This window comes from Malaclemys terrapin, chromosome 11 (genome assembly GCF_027887155.1).
Source record: "Malaclemys terrapin pileata isolate rMalTer1 chromosome 11, rMalTer1.hap1, whole genome shotgun sequence".
Lineage (NCBI taxonomy): Eukaryota > Metazoa > Chordata > Testudines > Emydidae > Malaclemys > Malaclemys terrapin.
Window position 1 is genome coordinate 34,165,344 of NC_071515.1, and position 20,999 is coordinate 34,186,342.

A 20,999-nucleotide genomic window follows, 5' to 3' on the forward strand; every position below is an offset into this window, starting at 1 on the left:
TATTTACCTGGTGAGGGTGACACACAGTACTGCTCACAAGCTAATTGTTTTCACAGCAGGCCTCCCTTCTAATGCCTTTATCTGCACTGCCACTCTCCTCTCTGACATGTGCCTGGGATATTTCACCCACCTTTGATGTTGTTATATAACGGGTGCCCACAGGAGTGGTTTATCAGTTCAGGCATGTCATTTGTAGTCTTTTTGTGTTTTCTCTGTAGCTTGTGGAACTGCGACAGAGAACTGCAAAGTATTGATCCTGTTTTTTCCCTCTGCACTTCTCTGGGCCATGGATTAAAGCAAAGATAACATAAAGCTGGGTTTTAGAAACCCCACAATCTCTAATCCTTTTTACAGAACGCATACATTTTAGTATCCTTAGTTTTACAGTTCTCCAGAGAATTGCTATGTTTCACAGTTTGCCAAAAAACCTAGATAGTCAGAATACACACACACACACACTCTCTCTCTCTCTCTCTCTCTCTCTCTCTCTCTATTGGACCACTAGGGTTATGAAAGTCAAGAAATAAAAAAAATCATACTAACATTAATTTACCCACAGTGTACACACAATGGAATGTGTTATCCAAAACTTTCAGGTAATCAGAGAAGCTGCCTTTTCTGCTGCTATCTTAGTCCAATCCTTGGACTCATACTGAAGATCTTGGTCTGGGATGATTCTAGTATCTGAAATCTGAGTCAAATAACAGATAAAATCTTTCCCTGGCCCTAATGTGGCTCAAATAGCTGAATACCCATCTGAAGAAGTCAGAGCTAAGAAGGACCAGGTGTCTCATCCAGCCGAGTGTCTATTAGACATACAAAGTCAAGGATTATGGGTGATGGAGAATTAGCCTCCAACCTTGCATTAAACTCCCTGAACTGAAGGGTGGGGTCAATATTATCTGATGTTTTCTGTGATTAAACTCCAGATGAGACAAGTGGGACAGATAATACGGGTCTACAGTTAGGAACCAATGAATCTGATCCCCCAGATACCTATTCTTGTGGAATGTAGAAAATTGTATGGGGATTCTAAAGTCATTGTTCGTTTGTTTTTCTTTTTTATCTTGTTAACAATCCTCAAGGAAGGGGAAAACATTCTTCCCCCACCATTAAATGAGTTGTGATACTCCCACTTTCTTACATTTCCCAGCATACCTTGTTTTTTATTTTTTTCCAACTTCGAGCAATGAAAAGTGGAGATATGACATAACCATCTTTCCTGTCCTCATTCCCTGTCTTATATAAAGGCAGATGTTTGGAAGATTTTTGCTTTGTATTTCAATCTGCTAAAGGGACCACGTGTGTTTTATCTGAATACTTAACTGAATATTGTCTGCCCTACTGTAGCTACAATATTTGCCAGCATACAGTTTCACGTGACATTTGTCTGCAGTCCATAGACACCTTTGCAAGAATTTCTCTACTAATTTATAGCAGGATTTTCCAGCAACTATCATGGTTGCTAAAAAAATGATTTTGGGAAGAGAGGCTTAAAGATTTTCTGTTTAGCTTTAGTTACTAATAATGTATGAGTTTCTATTTCAGTCGTTCTGTTGAAAACATTGTGGAAGTCAGTCCCAGCTCAGGGCCTAGTTTTTATAATACAAAATACTATGGAGGTTGTTGTTTCCATTTTTAGAACTTCTTGCAGGACTATCTGTCATTCCTTAACTGTACTCTTCATAAATCTACATAGCTTCACCAACTAGTCAGTAGTCTCAGCATTCAGACAGTCTTATCTTTTCTCAGCATGTCCCACTATGTTATTCTAAAATACTAGTGAATCTTTACTGGCTGTTTTCATCCTCATGAAACAATCTGTGGTACTCATATCCAGGCAGCTTAGGAAACAGCACTTGTACCTTGTATGATATGAACCTGGTGCCATAATAATAATCATGATAGTGGGTGGGTGAGTATGGTATGTATCAAATCCAAAGAGACCTTCAATTTAATGAAAATTACAAAATGGGCGTAAGACATTTTCGGCGAAACCAGGCATATGACTATGTGTGGTTAATTTGTGGTTGTTAGTAGATTTGTACTGGGTTCACTCTTAGATGGAATATATGTCATCTAGACTGAGTAAATGTGTTATGCAAGACAATAGAACTCGTATCATGTGTCTTTAGAAATGCAGCAGCATGGAATAGTATCAGATAGCAAGTAAAAAAAATATAAAATTGTGTCACAAGTGTACCAAGCAGACCTCAGTTTTATGCACAACTACTCTTCTAAAATGGCAGTAATTTAACTATAAGAAGAAAAAAATAACCCAGTTTCCATATTGCAGGATTGGTAAAGTCTATGTTTAATGTTGATGATGTACTTGGAAAAACACTGTGCGTTGTTCGTCTGAGGGTCAGATCTTACAATAAGTGGGAAATTACAATTGTAACTTAATACTAAGTTTTACGTGTAATTAATTTCGCAAGAGACAAACATTGGCTGGCTGACAAAAGACCTCATGTTCAAAACCTCTGCCAAATTTATCACACAAGCTTTTATCAAATAATAACAATTTACTTAATTTTTTTAACATACAAGTTTTACTTTGCTGTTGCACATAAATGGTCCATCCTGGTCCCAATGAAGTCAACAGAAGCTGAAGGAGACTCTTGTAGTGTACAGTATTTAGCAATGTTCAAGATTTTATGACTCAGTAGAAAAAGAAAAGTAAGGTTTAATTAAGCTACATGTAGAAACATTTTCAATAATGTAATATCACAGTTAAGCTGTTGTACAAAATGTGACTGGTTTTTGCTTTTATTCACTAGCACTGGCTCACAGAACTGGAAATTTTAGCTATGATCTTCGCAGCTGCAGTCCATGATTATGAGCATACTGGGACCACAAACAATTTCCATATCCAGACAAGGTAAGTGTGCTTCATCTTGTGATAGCTTGTCTGAGTGCAGCTGTTGCAGCACGATCTAGGAGAAAAAAGGAAGGCAGTTTAGTGGCATAGATCTGAGGTTCATACCCTATGGATCACAGCTGCAAGGCTCAGTGCCACTGGCTGTGGTCAAGATAGTACCTTAGTACATTGAAGAGGAGATTCTTGGCACTCATTCAGCGGGAAATGCTTCACCTGACCAGCAATTTCTCAAAAGTTGGCCTTGCTGTGAACATTAAAGTTCTGCTTCCTAAAATGTTTTACTTCTTTGGACACAGACGGCAGTCAGCTTTGCAGCCCTTACTTACCTATGTCATCCTTGCTCATGTGAGTAGCCTCCTTGGCTTTGATACAGCTAATGAGATTACTCATGGGAGCAAGGACAGCATGTGAGAATAAGGATCACAGGATCTGGTCGCATATCTTTAAAGTGAAATCTTCACGTTGGTCACTCATTGATATGTGAGGGGTCATGGCAAAATGCTTGGAACACTGACTGACAAGGATGCCAATTGTACAGAATATTTCTGAGCGTTCTCTCTTCTCATTATCCTTTGTACCCACTCATTTTATTTCTGGCTTAGTACCTTCTTATAGTATCCCATTAGGTCATCTATTTGAAGTCGGCCTCCCAGTCCCCAGACACCCTCCCTGCTCTCCTCCATATCCCTCCTTAAATGCTGCTTCCCCTCCAGCAATGTCTCCAAACCCACCTGAACTGTTATTTGGGGTGTCGTATTTGTTTGTATTAAGTTGCAAGATCCTTGGGACAGGAGGACATTTTCAAAGACACAAAGGGCAGTTAGACTGGTGGGGGTGGGGGTGGGGGTGGGGGGAGTCTGAGGTGCCTTTCTCTGCCTATTTTGAGCGCATCTATACTGTGTACTGTGTAGTCCAATGGAGAGAGCACTGGACTGAGAATCAGAAGCCCTGTGTTCTTGTCCGGGCGCTGCCACTGCCTTGCTATGAAAGTCTCTTTCCCTCAAGTTCCCTCCCTGTAAAATGGGGGTGATATTTACCCAGCTTTTAAAAATGTTTTGAGATCTACAAATTAAAAACACTGTAAGTGGAAATTTAATGCTATTGCAGTAGAAAAAAAGGTATAAAACGCATAGCATGCCCTTTCTTCCTTAATCCAGAAGTGCGGGTGGGGTTGGGCCTCTCATGATATGGCATATGGAGACATTTAATAATAATTAATAATTGACTTAAGTATATTTTTGCTGAAATGACTATATCATTTAAAAGTATGTTGGGCAGGGATTGCTTTGTTTTAACTATAAATACTGTAGGGCAGATCCTGACCCACTGCTGCCCTGAGATTGCCCAGAGTAGGGGAACATCTGGTGGTGCTGTCTCTATCACTGAAGTTTGGGAAAGGGGTGTGGGCAGGACTCCGTACGTCAGATATCACTGGCTTCCATAATGACCCCTTGCCCATAGATACAGTCGGTATGAGTTAGAGCAGCCAGGCCTCATTGGGACACAATGTCCCACCCTCTAATGAGAGTTAGATTGTGGAACTAGGGATCAGTCTAGTGCAGAGTGGCTCATCAAGTACCTTTGCACCCCCTCCTCAGCCATACTGAAATACTGAACAATTATTTTGGCAAGAAAACCTCTCTTCATAAACGAGAACAGAAGTGTTCTTCCACTTACCTGAGGTTATACTGCCTGCCAGTGGTACGCTTTAAACGCTGTAAGGACTGCATACAGGTTAATCAGTTGATGTGTTTTGGGACATATGGTTTGATAAATCTGATGATGAACAAATTCCATGTCTGCAGCTAGATTACCAGCAAAAGCCCTTTCCTTTTCAACATACTGGTGCATTCACACAGTCCGTCTAAAAATAAATTGTTGTATCACTTCAATCAGTTGTTCTAAGTTTAAACTGCTTTTCTATTTTAGTCTTTTATATTTTGGTTTGAAATACTGCAAAAGTGGAAAATAAATTAAGCTGTTAAACTCTGAGTTTTACAGTTAAGTACTTACTAGTACATATTGAATCTGACCCTAAAAAAAGAGATCTATTCGCCTTTCATCCATGTTTCTATTGCTTCAAAAAGGTAGAAGAAATTACCCTCAGAGTCATGTCAAATCTCTGCACTGATTAAAAACAACCATGATTAGCTATGTGGATCAAAAAAAGTGTGCTTCACCAAAATACTGATTAGCAAATCATAGATTTTCCCATATTAATAAGAGACAGGACAGAAACATTGTCATTATTTAGGTAGGATATGCTTTGTTCACTTAATAAACAAACTTTCCAATCCTGCTTTACTTCTGTAGTTTCCCTGGTACCATACCATACACATGAGTGGTTAGTTTGAATTTTTTAATAGTACTCATTGTTTCAAGGGTACATTTCCACCTAACTAACAGCAGAACTAGCTGAGTAGTGAAATCATCACAAAGCACTTTAGAACAGGTTTCAGAGGGGTCGCCGTGTTAGTCTGTATCAGCAAAAACAATGAGGAGTCCTTGTGGCACCTTAAAGACTAACAAATTTATTTGGGCATAATTTTTCATGGGTTAAAACCCACTTAATCAGATGCATGGAGTGAAAAATACAGTAAGCAGTATATATATATATATCACAGCACATGAAAAGATGGGAGTTGCCTTACCAAGTGGGGGGTCAGTGCTAATGAGGCCAATTCAATTAAGGTGGCAGTGGCCTATTCTCAACAGTTGACAAGAAGGGGTGAATATCAAGAGAGGGGAAATTACTTTTGTACTGCTAAGGATGCCAATGCAATCAAGGTGGACGTCGCCCATTTCCAACAGTTGACAAGAAGGTATGAGTATCAGGAGAGGGAAAATTACACTTTGTAGTGACCCATCCACTCCCAGTCTTTATTCAGGCTTAATTTGATGGTGTCCAGTTTGCAAATTAATTCCAGTTCTGCAATTTCTCATTGAAGTCTGTTTTTGAAGTTTTGTTGTTGAAGAATTGCCACTTTTAAGTCTGTTATTGAGTGTCCAGGGAGATTGAAGTGCTCTCCTACTAGTTTTTGAATGTGTCACAATTCTTGATGTCTGATTTGTGTCCATTTATTTTTTTGCGTAGAGACTGTCAGGTTTGGCCAATGTACATGGCAGAGGGGCATTGCTGGCACATGATGGTATATATCACATTGGTAGATGTGCAGGTGAACCAGCCCCTGATAGTGTGGCTGATGTGGTTAGGTCCTATGATGGAGTCCCTTGAATAGATATGTGGACAGAGTTGGCAATGGGGTTTGTTGCAGGGTTGTTCGGGTATGCCGAAGGTGTGGGACAGGCGAACCACCCGCAGGCATGCCGCCAAAGGCTGCCTCATTGCCGTGCTTGGGTCCCCAAAATACATAGAGCCGCCACTGGTCATAACTCTTTAAAAATAATATTTAGAGCTCTCTTTATACAAGGTAATCAAAGCAGACCTTTCTCAGAATAGAAGCTACATATTATTTATCAACTTTTCAGTCGCAAAGCTCCCCCTGTTGGTGAATGCATTACAATATTATCTTCTACTGCACATGAGTAGTTTGAATAGCTTGATTTTGAGTACTTCTGCTTGCTAGATTAGTACCTCTCCTCTTATTTGATATAGTATGACATTCAAAAACACTACAATAAAGGAATGGTCAAGTTTCAAAGTCAAGCATTCAAAATTTGGGAAATGCCAGAATTATGGTTGCTTGTGCAACCTTAATTCAGCCCCTTTATTCATTATGATACAGCTGCTAATTAATTATATGATCACATATACTATTTTTTCCATAGGGCACCTTCCTCATTCAGTGCACAGGATGGATGTTGCACTGTGAATGAGCAGCTACAAAATACTTAATTTTATCCTTAGTCGTTCAACGTGCGGCCCCAGGCCTTATTCACCAGCCACTATTCAAACATTTCGTTCAGATTGGCTGGAGCTGTTGCTGCTGAATCCAATCCAGTTTTTTTTTTAAAGACAAAACACACCACACACACACAAGAGAAGACAGAAATGAATAATAAAGTTAGAGAATGCAGCTTCTGTCTGAGACCTGGCAAATCTGAGCTAGCATCAGGCAGTTTAAGGCATTGCTTTTAGCTGCCTCTGATCACAGACTCAAAGCAAAATATGCAGTCTTGGCCGGCTAAGCAGGACACTTCTAAAACAGAAGGCAAAAAGAGCGAAAGAGAGGAAAGAGAAGAAATAAGGTGGGAAGGGAAAATGACACTTGAGGGAGGAGGTGACAGTAGGAACCCAAGTCTCATTCCTGTTGATGTCAAGTATCAGAGGGGTAGCCATGTTAGTCTGAATCTGTAAAAAGCAACAGAGGTCCTGTGGCACCTTTAAGACTAACAGAAGTATTGGAGCATAAGCTTTCGTGGGTGAATGCATCTGATTAAGTGGGCATTCATCCACGAAAGCTTATGCTCCAATACTTCTGTTAGTCTTAAAGGTGCCACAGGACCCTCTATTCCTGTTGGTGTTCAGGATTTAGCCAAAGCCAGGAGAGGTAGCAATCTTATCAGGTTCCCTCTGTCTGGTCTGGTCTGGTCAGGACACCTTTCAGGAATGGGATGAAGTCCCAGCAGTGTCCTCGTGGTTTCTGGAGTCCCAGGAAATGACAAGGAGGCAGCCCTGATGGCAAGGGCATATTCCTTCTAGCCCAACTGGCATCATAATTCCCCAACATAGTCGGTTTTTAAGGCCCTCCAGAAGTGGAGATGAGAGGAATAGTCAACTTAAGAGTACAGGCCCCTGTGCACATCTCAGGTTGAGCTTCCAGAAAATGAAGAACACACAGAAGCCACTTGCAAAAAGTTTGGTTTAAATGACTTGCCCAACATCACACAGGAACTCTGTGGCACCAGCTTGTGGGGAGGAGGGCATTGACATGAAAAGAAAGATCAGTTCTCATCCCTGGTGCCATAGCTACCCCAAGCAGCTGGGAGGAGCAATTGCAGGAAGAGGCCTGCTCGGGCACTATAACCCTGGACTGGAGCATGCTTATCATGGGTGGAATCTTCAGTGAATGTAACTGCTAAACTCTAAAAAGTCTCTACAGATCATGTGTGAACTGAGATTTTCAGAGGCTAATAACTTGGTCAAATTCAGATTGATTTCCACAGGACAAACCCCTTACATCAAGGTTACCCCCATCTGGCACATTTCAAATCCCCACTCCAAAGCATGGAGGCTCAAGAACTTCTCTGTGAAATGGTGTTTAGAATTTTTTCACATGGGAGGAACATATATTTCCCCTAACTCCATTCTGAGAAATACCTGAACCATTTTTGCTGAAATTCCCCCCACCTCTTCCTAACTCCCCATTCTAAAATAAAATCAGCCTGAGGTAGATATCTAGCATGGATTTAGCCCAAATGGTTGAAATTCAAGAAAGTTATAAGCAATTGAAAACAGGGTTTTATAGTGGGAACTGTCAGACAACTTGAAGTACAGATCTCACTTCCTGCCCCACATATAATATCATATACGTTGTATTATTATAATTTTTTTTTAGTCAGAGCGAGCCTGATTTTGCAATCTTTTCTTAGGACTCAGGCAAAACTGCCTTTAAATTCAATGAAAGTTTTCTTTGTGTAAATACTGTAGGATTGGACCCTTATCTTGTATACCTCATGAATTAGCTGTTTTATTGCTAAATGATGTAACAGGTACAAACATGAAAGAAGGCCCCTTTGATACCACTGGATGTACCTGGTCCAAATGCTTGTGAGACAGGTGGAAGAAGGAGTAATATTGTCTGAGGATATTATTTTTTTCTTAATTTCATTTTTTCAGGATTTTCCTCACAAATTAATTTCTCTGATGTATTAATTACATATTATAAAGAGAAAACAATGATACATTCAAAACCTGGTCCTTGCCCTTTACAGTAGCTAATATGGCAAGTAAGTTCAATTACCGGCATAGCTGCACTTTTTTTTTTATTATGAGGCATTATCTGTGAGGTTTTCTTTTCAAAAAGAAGAACAGGAGTACTTGTGGCACCTTAGAGACTAACAAATTTATTAGAGCATAAGCTTTCGTGGACTACAGCCCACTTCATCGGATGCATATAGAATGGAACATATATTGAGGAGATTTTTTCTCTTAATTAATTGGCCTCTCAAAGTTGGTAAGACAACTCCCACCTGTTTATGCTCTCTGTATGTGTGTATATATATCTCCTCAATATATGTTCCATTCTATATGCATCCGATGAAGTGGGCTGTAGTCCACGAAAGCTTATGCTCTAATAAATTTGTTAGTCTCTAAGGTGCCACAAGTACTCCTGTTCTTCTTTTTGCGGATACAGACTAACACGGCTGTTACTCTGAAACCTGTTTTCTTTTCAGATCTTTATCTTCTAGGGTGAAATAAATATCATGTCAAACTAAATCAACAGACCCTTTAATGGCAACAGAGCCCCTTTCTCTCTATTATGCTAACATCAGTGTCCTGTTGCTAATCACACCTTTTTTATACCTAGGTCAGACGTTGCAATTTTGTACAATGATCGTTCTGTTCTTGAAAATCATCATGTGAGTGCTGCTTACAGACTTATGCAAGAGGAAGAGATGAACATTCTGGCAAATTTAACCAAAGATGACTGGAGGTAAGATCTATTGGGACATTAAGGATGATTCCAATAAATAAAAAGGGTAGGTCTTCTCCTTTGCACCTCATTTTGGATATATGTACACTTTGAATTGGAGGTGACATACTCATGCTAACTCTCTTTGAGCTAGTGCACTAAAATAGAATGTAGTCCTGGCAGCACAATGGGCTAGCCACCCCGTGGACGTACCCATCCAAGATCCTAAGCACGTACTAAAGGCAACAAATCCATCCCACTTTCATGGCTATGTTCTATTTTTAGCACGCTAATTCTGAGAGCTAGAGCAAGTATGTCTCCTGAAGCTGAGAATCATACCACTAGCCTGAAGTGAAGACATGCCCTTTGAGTTCTAGCTGAAACTGAAGAAGCCTTGGAAAGGAAGCATGTAAGAGCATTGGAACTTAAGTGGGCATTAAAAAAGATGATCAGAATCGTAATTGATATTTCACAATAACTTGAGCCACAATATCATAAATGATAATTGTTGAGACTGCCTTGAGGTCTTCCATTATTAAGAAAGTTGCTATGGTGTACAACAGTGCATGCAGAGAACTCAAATCACAAGCCTTCCTGTGTTACTATTGGTAGAGCTGTTATCATTCAAGTACCCCTAAAATATCTAACCAATAGCTGTATTGCAGTGTTACTGGCAGGTGTGCTTCTGGGAATGGTGTCCCTAAAGACAGAGCACCAAATTCTGCTCACAATAATACTGAACCTGCACAATCCAATTGTCTTCAGAGGAGTTGCAAATTTGGCCCATCATGTACATAAAGCTGCAGTACTGGCCCAGACAGAAGCCTCTTTGTATAACACCTTCTTGTTTGCACGTATTCGTTTATTTCCTCTTTGGAATCAGACCATCGTTAGACAATTCAGTTGCATGTAGCTGAATTCAGAGATGGAATATGTAAAACTGGCTTATAGACAATCAAGGTGTTAATATTTAACAATACAGGGAGTTAAAACCTATTGATTTTTAATCCATTAATTACCCTTAATTGTTGCAGCACACCTCATACATAAAATATTTTTTTCATCTCTACGATTGAGGCGGACTGCTACATGTTTTTGACTTTTTTTTTTTTTTTCCAGGGCACACTTACTCTCATTCATTGTCCTTAAATTCTTTAAATGAATTTAGTTCTGGATCAATAGCTCTGAAAACTGATTTTAAATTTGCGCTATGAGAGTATTCTCTTACCCACACTGCCTCTACCAGTATGACTTAACATTGTTCTGGAGGCTTCTACCTTCTGAGGATTGAAAGGATAGTTCCATCTCTGTGATTCCTTTGCTTAGACTGCCACTGAGTATGAAGAAAGTGATAGTGTTTTGGGGACCTAGAAGAGCCAGCAGACAACTTTCAGGTGCTGATACCTTTCAATCCCCAGCAGTTTGTGTCACTTAGAGGGTGAAAGATTCTGAATCTTTATACCACTTACATGGAAGTGTGGAGTCAGTAGTTAAACTTTTTCTCTTTATTTTTTTCCATAGATATTTTATCCTAGCTAGATGTTTGTCACACTCATTAACATGTTATCCAAGTGCCTTAAGATATATAGGACTAGAATCTGGTCCACCTTCCCTGATCTTGGGGTCATCAAGGACTAGTCCCCAACATAAATCAGTGCAATTTGGGCACTGACTGAATCTACACCCAGCTGCCCCCAGAGGCCACACTAGCAGCCTGGGATCAACAGGACCCAGTGCATCCCAGCCACTCCTCCTTCCTCAGGTGGCTGGGGGAGGGGAGATAGGAACAGAACAGGAGTCCCTATGACAGCAGAGGATTTCCCAGTGCTGGGAGAAGCCTCCAGTGCCCAGATCTGTGAGCTCCACGCTGCTTTGCATTGGGAGACTGGAGCAGAGCAGGTCTCAGGATCTGGACTGTAATAGTGTAGTTTTTGTAGCATATACATGTATTTCTAAAATAGTCTTTTCTACCAAGACTGATCAATCTTCATACTGACTTTCCTTCTTTTTTATGCTGGACTGTACACAATGTGGCACCTCTCTTTCAGTGGTGCTCTCTGTCTCTTCCTCTTACATTTCTCTTTGCTTTAGTGGTAATTTAGTATGCTCTTTCAGAAGTTGTTCAACTACTCTCCAATTGTGCTTGCACTAGCTATTGAAATACCTTTTATTGTGACCTATTCTGTATTTTAGTATAGATATTTGTATCAGAATTTCTTAATATGGAATGGTTACACAGCGCCCAGATTGTGCTCTCTGTTATACTCGTCCAACCCACGTGAAGTCAGCAAGCATGGCAGCCATAGGGGGCAGAAATTTGGCCCCTTAATGAGAGTATAATATATTTATTTAATAGAGGCAGGAAGCCTCTACATGTAGGTAGATATCATTAATTGTGAAGATTTCTGAAAATTCTGCTATGTTATCACCGATACTCAAACATGAATAAATGGATTTACTTACCTGAGCTAAAGTAGGGCACCCAATTCTCTATTTGGTCACATAAATCAGCACTTAATATTGGTACCTCTAATAAATCTGTGCGTGCCTAAGTACTGATTTGAATACCCACTCAATTTGTGGAACTGGTTGACCTCATTTTGAGGGTCAGGTTGGAAAATTATGATCGCCTGGTATTCATTTTGTAAGTTCAAAAATATTCTTGTTTCCCTGTTATTGTTTGCAGTGGTTCAACAGCACAGTGGAAAATCCATTTAGCCACTTGAAAGAAGCACTTCAGTTTTTTTAATTATTAATAGAATGAACTTTTTTGATTCTCTTTATTGAAATTCATGCCATTAAAATAGCTTTGAAGCTTACAATAAAGCAAATTGGCAGTAAATTGAAATGATAATTTGTTCGACTTTTTCAACACACTTCCTGTCTGATTCATTTCTTAAGTACTGTCAGACCTGTTTTCTTCAGTTGTACTGATTTTTTTTAATGCCCATGCCTGGTTAAACTATGGCTTTGCTAATTATTTCATCAAGATAAAGAAAAGTGATTGAGATTTTTTTTTTTTTTTGCATTACCATTTTTTCTACCTCTTAACATCAGGGAGAATGTGCTAATAAATTGTCGGCCTCAATTAACTTTAAACACAAGGTTTGGGTCTGAATCAGTGAAGTGCTGCCAACATTGTAACAAGGGCTTTGTCAGAGATTAATACATGTGACATTCCCCAAGTAGTATAGTCATTCCTCGCTCTTTCCCTCAACCAAACCTCACCCACCCCCCCCACACAAAATCCATTCTTTCCATACTCTTCTCCTTTACCTACCTCCCCTCCCCAAACAATCCAGCAATCCTTTCACCCTCCTTTCAAAGAGGAAATAAATGAATACATGCAAATTAAGAAGATGTTACACAGAGAGGCTTCTGTCTGGGCCAGCACTGCAGCTTTATGTACATGGTGGACTAAATTGTGCTCTCACATCATGCAACTCCTCGAAGACAATTGGATTGTGCAGGTATTATTGTGAGCAGAATTTGGTCTCCCTTTCCACACTAGCCATTATCCTTTGTTCCGCCATGCTTCCAGCTCCCCAGCAGTACAGGGGTACTCTTCTAAGTGGCTCACACAGCAGCAGCAGTGCTGGCAAATGGGTGCCCTGTGGTCTTTGCTGGCAGTAGTGGTGGTAGACATCTTGTCCTGCAACCTCTGGGTGTCGGATAGGGTGACCACCTTTTCAAAAAGCAAACACAGGACACATGCAGGAACCCCACCCCCTCCATGGCCTCACCTCTTGCCCCTCCTCTTCCCTCAATCCTCCACCCCCTGGTCCTCCTCTTCCCCACAAGGCCTCGCCCCCTGGCCTGGCTGGAAGCCAGAGCCAGGCTGTGGTAAGAACCACCCAGGGAGCCCTGGCCCTTCCACCTGCCCTGGGCAGGGGGCTGGGGTGCCCGAGAGCAACCTCCAGCCTGTATACCCACCTCCTTGGATGTGCCACCCAAGGCAAGGGGAGGGTCTGGGGCTCCCCACAGTGGTCCAGACCCCCTGGGCAGCCCTTACCATGGCCTAGCTCAGGCTTCCAGTCTGGCCAGGGACAAGCCTTGAGGGAAAGAGGACGAGCAGGGGATAGGGCCTCGTGCTGAGCGGGGGCTCAGGGATTACTCTTAAAAGTGATCTCAAGAATTGCAAGTTCAAAGGAAAGAAAAATCTGTAGAAACAGGGAGTAGAAGTTTGTTTCAGGTTTGTGTTAGGTTTTTTTTCTTTCCTATTTCCCCCCAAAACAGTAGAGTGTAACTAATATAAACCCCTCAGTTTCCATGCAACTTCTGCCTGTTTCTTACAAAAATTGACTTGCTTCATTTGAAGGGTACAAGTTCAAAGCAATGTGCAGGAGGAACAGTTGGGATGCAGGTTAATTAGTGTCATATCACAAGGTCAGGCAAGGTTGCCATGGTTGCACATCATTATTTGAATAACAAAGGGAATGCCTGAATCTCCACTCAGTTACACCAGTGCAAATCAGTAGTAAATCCATTGAAATTAATGAGTGACACCAGCTTAAACCTACTGTTGAGGGAGCTCAGTCTCAAAACTTTTAATAAACCATCACATCTCCTCTAAACAGAATTGTAATTAACTCATATCTTAAAAGCATAAACATAGAATTTCACACTAATGTTTAACAAGGTTTGTTCTAGAACCCCCTGAATACCACATTTTACTCACAGACTCAGACTTTAAGGTCACAAGGGGCCATCATCATCTAGTCTGACCTCTTCCACATTGCAGGCCACAGAACCTCACCTACCCACTCCTGTAATAGACTCCTAACTGCTGGCTGAGTTACTCAAGTCCTCAAATCATGGTTTAAAGACTTCAAGATACAGGGAATCCACCATTTACAGTAGTTGAAACCTGCAAGTAACCTGTGCCCCATGCTGCAGAAGAAGGTAAAAAAAAATCCAACCCACAGGGTCTCTGCCAATCTCACCTGGGGAAAATTTCTTCCCAACCACACGTATGGCGATGAGTTAGACCCTGAGCATGTTGGAAAGACCCACCAGGCAGACACCTGGGAAAGAATTCTCTGTAGTAACTGAGAGCCCTCCCGACTGTGCTGCTGTAACTGGCTATAGACCGCTCCCGGTCCTACACTCCCACCAGCATTCACACAGGGAGGAACACACCCAACTGCAGTTGCGTGCAGGCTTTGGCCAGCCGCTGCATGAACCAACAATAGAGAGGCTACAGCCAAGATAATCCCCAGCTTCCCAGTCTAGGATCCCATAGCTGTGCCATCCTGCCCTGGTCAAAACCCCGACCAGTACGAATTTATTACTCAGTTCTCCTCTCCCTCGATGTGGAGAGGAATATGCACAGTACACTTGTGTTAAACCAAGCTGAGATTTTCCCCAGACACTTCAGTTCAAAGGCACACTGGTTTAGATTAAAACAAAGTTTATTAACTACAAAAAGACAGATTTTAAGTGATAGCAAACAGATCAAAGCAGATTACCTAGTAAATAAACAAAACCGCAAACTAAGCCTAATAATACTAGAAAGATTGGATATGAATTAGCAATTTCTCACCCTGACTGATGATACAAGCAGGCTTGCAGATTCTCAAGGCACAAGCTGCACTTGCTTTGCAACTTGGGATCCCCACCCCCATTCCAAGTCCTTTTCTTTCAGAGCTTCTCCAGGTGTTGAGTTGTGGGGGAGTGAAGAACAACAGATGATGTCACTCCCTGCCTATGTTGGGAACCCTTTGTTCCAAAAAACAGTTCCCAGCCCAGTTTGTGGAAAAAGACAGGTACCCAAAATGGAGATCAGTGTTATGTGGTCTGGTCACATACCCTTGCATGCCCTGCTGAGTCATAGTAGCCATTATTTACAGGCTGTCTGGAGCGATCTCAGGAAGGCTCACCAGGTGGGAGAAAAGCTTCTCGTAAGGCAGGGGTTCCCAAACTTGGTTTGCGGCTTGTTCAGGGTGAGCCCCTGGAGGCCGCGAGATGCTTTGTTTACCTGATACGGCTGCTCGCAGCTCCCAGTGGCTGCAGTTTGCCATTCCCGGCCAATGGAATCTGCGGAAAGCAGTGACCCCGCCCGCGCCACTTCCCACAGCTCCCATTGGCCGGGAACAGCGAACCGCGGGCACCGGGAGCTGCGAGCAGCCGTACCTGTGGACGTTCAGGTAAACAAAGTGTCTCGCGGCCCGCCAAGGGCTTACCCTGAACAAGCCGCAAACCAAGCTTGGGAACCCCTGTCCTAAGGCCTATTGTTTTTCCTAATGGCCCATTACCCTGAATAGGCCCTTCCCCACCAGCTGTCTAAGCAGAAAGCATTTTGCGTAATGGATGTCACCCAGGTGTAACCACATTTGAAACTCAGATACATAGTCAATATTCATAACTTCAGATCCAAAAAGGATACATGGATACAAATAGGATAATCATATTCAGCAAATCATAATTTCCCACTGATTACATCATAATCATATCATAATCGTACCCCCATGATAAATATGGGGTGTAGTGTCATACCATCTCCTACATGTCTTTGATCTAATTGACACTGCTGTTTTTCAACAGTGAGTTCCCACTGAAAGGTCTGATACTGGGCCCTTCATAAGCTGCATTATCAGTGATTAGCAGTAGAGTCCAAGGTCTCAGTATTACGGAAGAAAGAATTTTAAGATCACAGAAGTATGCATAAGGTTGCATGCTTCATAAACACACATTTAAGGTTATGTATTCTCCCCTACATCCTCCTACCTACCTGCAGCTCCCTTTCACCCTAATGGAGTATGTATAGAGCATGTCAATAAGTCAGTGAATGAAGAAGCACTTGTTACCAAATCAGCAATTGCTAGTGATGGGAGTTAATGATTTATACTATATATGCATATATTTGTGTGTTTATTGAATAGAAGGTTGACAGACAAACCTTTGTCTTTGAAAGAAATATGTACAAGCTGTAGATAAAATGTAGAGCTGTTCTAATTTGTACCACTTTGGTCCATAGTGTTAAGCTCATGGGGTATTGGACACTGGTGCTGTTCTGACCAAACTTGAAAAAGTGGAAAAGAATAAAGAGGAACATTTTAAACTTGACACTTCTTGGTCTCGTAAATGGCTCCTGAACCTTCTAGCAGCTAATATTAGTGTTGTATCTGCTGTACACTAAGTTGGAAGTTTATATCCTCCTACTGTTGTAGTGGACCCAACGGTCTAATTGGTCCCACCTCTTTCTGAATGTGATGATCCTAGTACTGGGGTGAAATAAGCAGAAGAGTTATAGCCAGGATTGCACTTAATTATAGTTTATGCACTAGAAAAGAGGAATCACAAAACAGCACGACTCTGAAATAATAATTGCAGAGCTGATTTTGTGAAGTATGCTGCTGCCACAGAATCCCCTTAGGGACATAAGGTTCCAGTTGCTAATCATGTCTTGAAGTGCTTTTTTTAATTAAAAAAAGTGTTCATTTTTGTTTAGAAAGATATGAATTAACCAGTGCTTCTCAAGCAAATGTTCCGTAAACAGAATAAATGAATTGTAATTAGTAACTTTGCTTTTGATTGCTTTTAGGGAACTGCGTAGCCTGGTCATTGAGATGGTCTTGTCAACAGATATGTCAGGACATTTCCAGCAAATTAAAACAATGCGACATACTCTGCAGCAGACAGAGGGGTAGGTTATTTTCCATTCTGTTCTTTAGAAGTTTTAAATGAGTTCATGCACAAGAAAAGACTTTAAATAGTTGCTTTTGTTCTGAGATAATTGGAGCATGTCCTTGATTTGACAGGATAGACAAAGCCAAAGCCATGTCTTTGATTCTACATGCAGCAGACATAAGCCATCCAGCAAAATCTTGGGAACTGCACTACCGGTGGACAACGGCACTGATGGAAGAATTTTTTCGACAGGTGCCATTTTCAAAATCTGTTAACATAGTTAAAGTATTAGTTATACTGTTAGATAGTTTATAATTCCACCTGCGAGAATACTGTCAGTTATCGTTTAGTAGAGTGATCAGAATCGTGCTTGCCTTACTCTCAGAAGTAGTCCCACTGTCTTCAGTACAACTACTCATGTGAGTAAGATGAATAGGATGTTGGTTAATATCAATTTCAGCTGATGGCAGGCTCCAAAGCATTAGCTTTTTTTCTTCTCTAAAAGTATTATAATTTGTCAAGCTGATTTCATTCTTTAGACAGAGATCTGTATACACTCTGAACTAAAAAGAGGCATTGGGTAGGAGGGAGTACCTGGATATGTGAAGGATGTGTGTTCAGCAAAGAAGGCAGATGAATGTTGTATCCATATCATATTACATAAGTCTTCCCTTTCTCCCTTGTTGTGAGCTAGTGCATATCCCACATAGGGATGATGGAATTTTCCTTTCATGCCCAATGTGGGCCTGATCTGGAGACCACTCAAGTCAATGGGAGTCTTTCTATTGATAATGTGGCCATAATTTTGGAATCAAACACAGTGAAACAGCAATGTGGCAGTATTTTTTGTGGTGGTGAAATAGTCGTACAAAAGACAAAATGCACTTTTTAAAAAATGTGTGGTGTACTATTGCCAACTTCTGATTCAATAGCAACATGTTTATTTCACAGAGTGGAGAATTTTTTCTAGTAACAAACAATGAGTTTATCTTGAATCACTGAGCAAGTGCAATTAATGCTAATTTTAAGTAAAGAGGAAGGGCTTTGACAATGTTTACTTTGTTTCTACCTTTCTAGTCACTCCAAACACTCCTTGCTTGTAAACGCAGAGCAAATTCTACTGTCTAGCAATACCACTGAGCAAACATTGTGTAGTTAGGGGGGAAAAGCAAACATTTCAAGTGGTGAAATGAAAAAAACAGGACATTTCAGGTGTCTTTCAAGAATTGTCTAGGATCCTAGGACATCATGTGAAAAACTGGGTTTGTCTCGATAAAAAGACCACCTGTGATCACTTTACCAATTAACTTTGAGTGAGTGATTTTTGCTTTCTGTTGTGTTCAGGATTTAGAAATTGCTTGAAATAAGAGAAAAATATATTCTAACCCCTCCTTTTTATTTATCTCAATATTGAGCATCATTTTGATATGGGCCCTTAAAATGGTAACAAAAGAAGCAATAGTAGAATGGGAAAAATAGGTAATTTAATAGTGGGGACCAGGGCTGGCTCCGGGCACCAGCGTGGCAAGCTGGTGCTTGGGGTGGCACATGGAAGGGGGCAGCACGTCCGGCTCTTCGGCGGCGGGTCCTTCGGTCCCTCTCAGCGGGAAGGACTTGCCGCCGAATTGCCGCTGAAGAATGAAGTGGCAGCAGTAGAGTGGCGGCGGAAGTGCCGCAGATCGCAATCACGGCTTTTTTTTTTTTGGCTGCTTGGGGCGGCAAAAACCCTAGAGCCAGCCCTGGTGGGGACATTTTAGAAAAATGCATTTTGCTGTCTCCTGTATTTTCCTAATGCTCAATTTTAGTCTATGCAACTATGCTATGCCCTCAGTATTAAAGCACTATGGGAGAAATAGCACTTGGTAGAATATTCTAGACACTTCTTAGGAAGAGATTAACATTGAAATTAATTTGCTTTTAAATGGGTAGCTTTTAGTGGGGTGGGCATAAGGTGATCACCAAAGGGGTAAGAGGCATTTCCCCACTGTTCTGTACAGCATTTGAATAGTTTTTATTTTAGAGCACCATAATTATTTTAAATTAAAATATATCCTTACAAATGGAAAAGAAAGTTGAGCATATAGATACTTCAGTGTCTTCCTGAGTCAGCAAAGTAACTAAAGCAACTATCCCCCTGTATTTGGGATATAGCGCCCATCCTTGTGAGTCTGGGCCCTGGACAAAGCTTTAAAACAACAATGATTAAATTAAAATTGGACCTAGTGGCCCAGAGAGAAGCAGCAATGTTGTCACAAAAAGAGCCATAAAAAAACCTGATCAAAACCTAATTTAGGTAATATCATAGCACCTTCAGTAATTACATCTTTGACAAAGCACATAAGGGAAGATAGATATTGGCTGCCTGGCCCATCTAGATTGTCCTTTTGCTATGTTGTATTTTGTGGCTTTCAAACAGGAGTAGTCCTACGTTAACCTGGAAGGGTTCAGTCGAGACAGGATATAAGCTGCACATATCTCTAATATGAACAGTTCTGGTTAATGTTCGTGAGAGATGAATCTCCAAAGCTTCTAAAATACATTGCAGACAAGCAGTCGAGAGGGGAGGAAGGGAAGGGGAGAAACACGGGGAGTGTCTAGTCTTGCAGTCTGTATACAGCCCAAACTCCCACCCATCGACTTCGGTGCCTGTATAAAGAACTGCAGGATCGGGTTATAACATTTAGCTGAACTCAGAGCCCATGCAAAGTAGAAAATGTGCTGGAATTTCATTTCCTTTTTCCGTCCAGACTGGGAATTAGATGATAATAGCTATTTCACACTAGTTTGGTTTGTCTGGTTCTGGTCTCGGCCAAAGCCAGAAAATGCAAAGCCATAAAAAAAACCAAAAGTAATAAAATAAAACTTAAACTTACAGTTTCTGAACAAGATTCAGTTTGAGTTTCACGTGAAGGCTTAATACTTTGTTTTAACTGAAACTGGTTTGATAAATTAAATGGATGTAATAAAAGCAGTACTTGAAATGTAATATGAAGAGCTTGAGCTCTGACATCCAGCTTGATGTCTGTTAACCAACCTGTCTTATAAAATATGTGATAATAATGATGTTGATACATTAGGACTGACAAGGAATTGGAAACTTACTTATTGTATGTTTGTTGCATTCTGTACTACGTTGGTCAGTCAAAAAGGTTAATTTCCAAATAGTAAAACAATGTTCATGTTAGAAGAACTAAGTATGATAAAGACATTTCAAGGCTTTGGAACTTAAATTTAAAAAAAATGTCATTTACCTGCTTACACTGCAACACAGACAAAAGCAGCAGAAACTGAGAGTTTCTGAGAACATAGCAGTTTTTAATATGTGGTTTTAAAAGTGGACACAGATGGAAAATGGACATTATCTTAGACAGAAAACTTTATTCAACTGGCACTAAGATTTAAAATACGTATCAGTAATAATTTCAAGGGCAAAGCCTTAGAACATTATCATAAAAAAAGTTGTTTTCACTTAAAGAAAACAAACACAAACCACACCCACCCATCTCAAATGCATAATGATAAAGAAACATAAAGCTGAGGTCCCTCAAACAACCACCCAGCCCTGACAGCATTCTGCTCTAGGTTTGAGTTTATTTAAAAACAAACAAATAAAATTTCAACTTTCAAATAATAATTTTTAAGTCGTTTAATTGATTTTCTTCAAACTTAGCGTACTTAACTTTTATAGCTCATGAGCATTAAAGAGCATGTCAAATCTTAAGGCTGTGTCATGTACTGCAATTTACAATATATAAATTGCATAAGAAATTACAGTTTTCATTATATATTGTATGAAATGTCAAAAATACATAACCCAGTAAAGAAGTATTTTAAGGCATAAGCTCAAGAGAGTTAAGTTTTTAGATTTTTAGTTCTGTGATTTTAACTCTTGC

The 20,999-nt window shown here is 40.5% G+C and overlaps 1 protein-coding gene across 5 annotated transcripts in view; it reads left to right on the top strand.

The window, feature by feature from the left end:
* PDE1A (phosphodiesterase 1A) overlaps positions 1–20,999 on the top strand; it is a 267,331-nt gene that overhangs the window by 206,928 nt on the left and 39,404 nt on the right. For all 5 annotated transcript variants that reach the window (XM_054044523.1, XM_054044527.1, XM_054044525.1 and 2 more), the window contains exons 7-10: positions 2,781–2,881; positions 9,373–9,498; positions 17,021–17,122; positions 17,238–17,358. In XM_054044523.1, the coding sequence (XP_053900498.1) occupies positions 2,781–2,881; positions 9,373–9,498; positions 17,021–17,122; positions 17,238–17,358 (450 nt within the window). The remainder of the gene's footprint in view (positions 1–2,780; positions 2,882–9,372; positions 9,499–17,020; positions 17,123–17,237; positions 17,359–20,999) is intronic.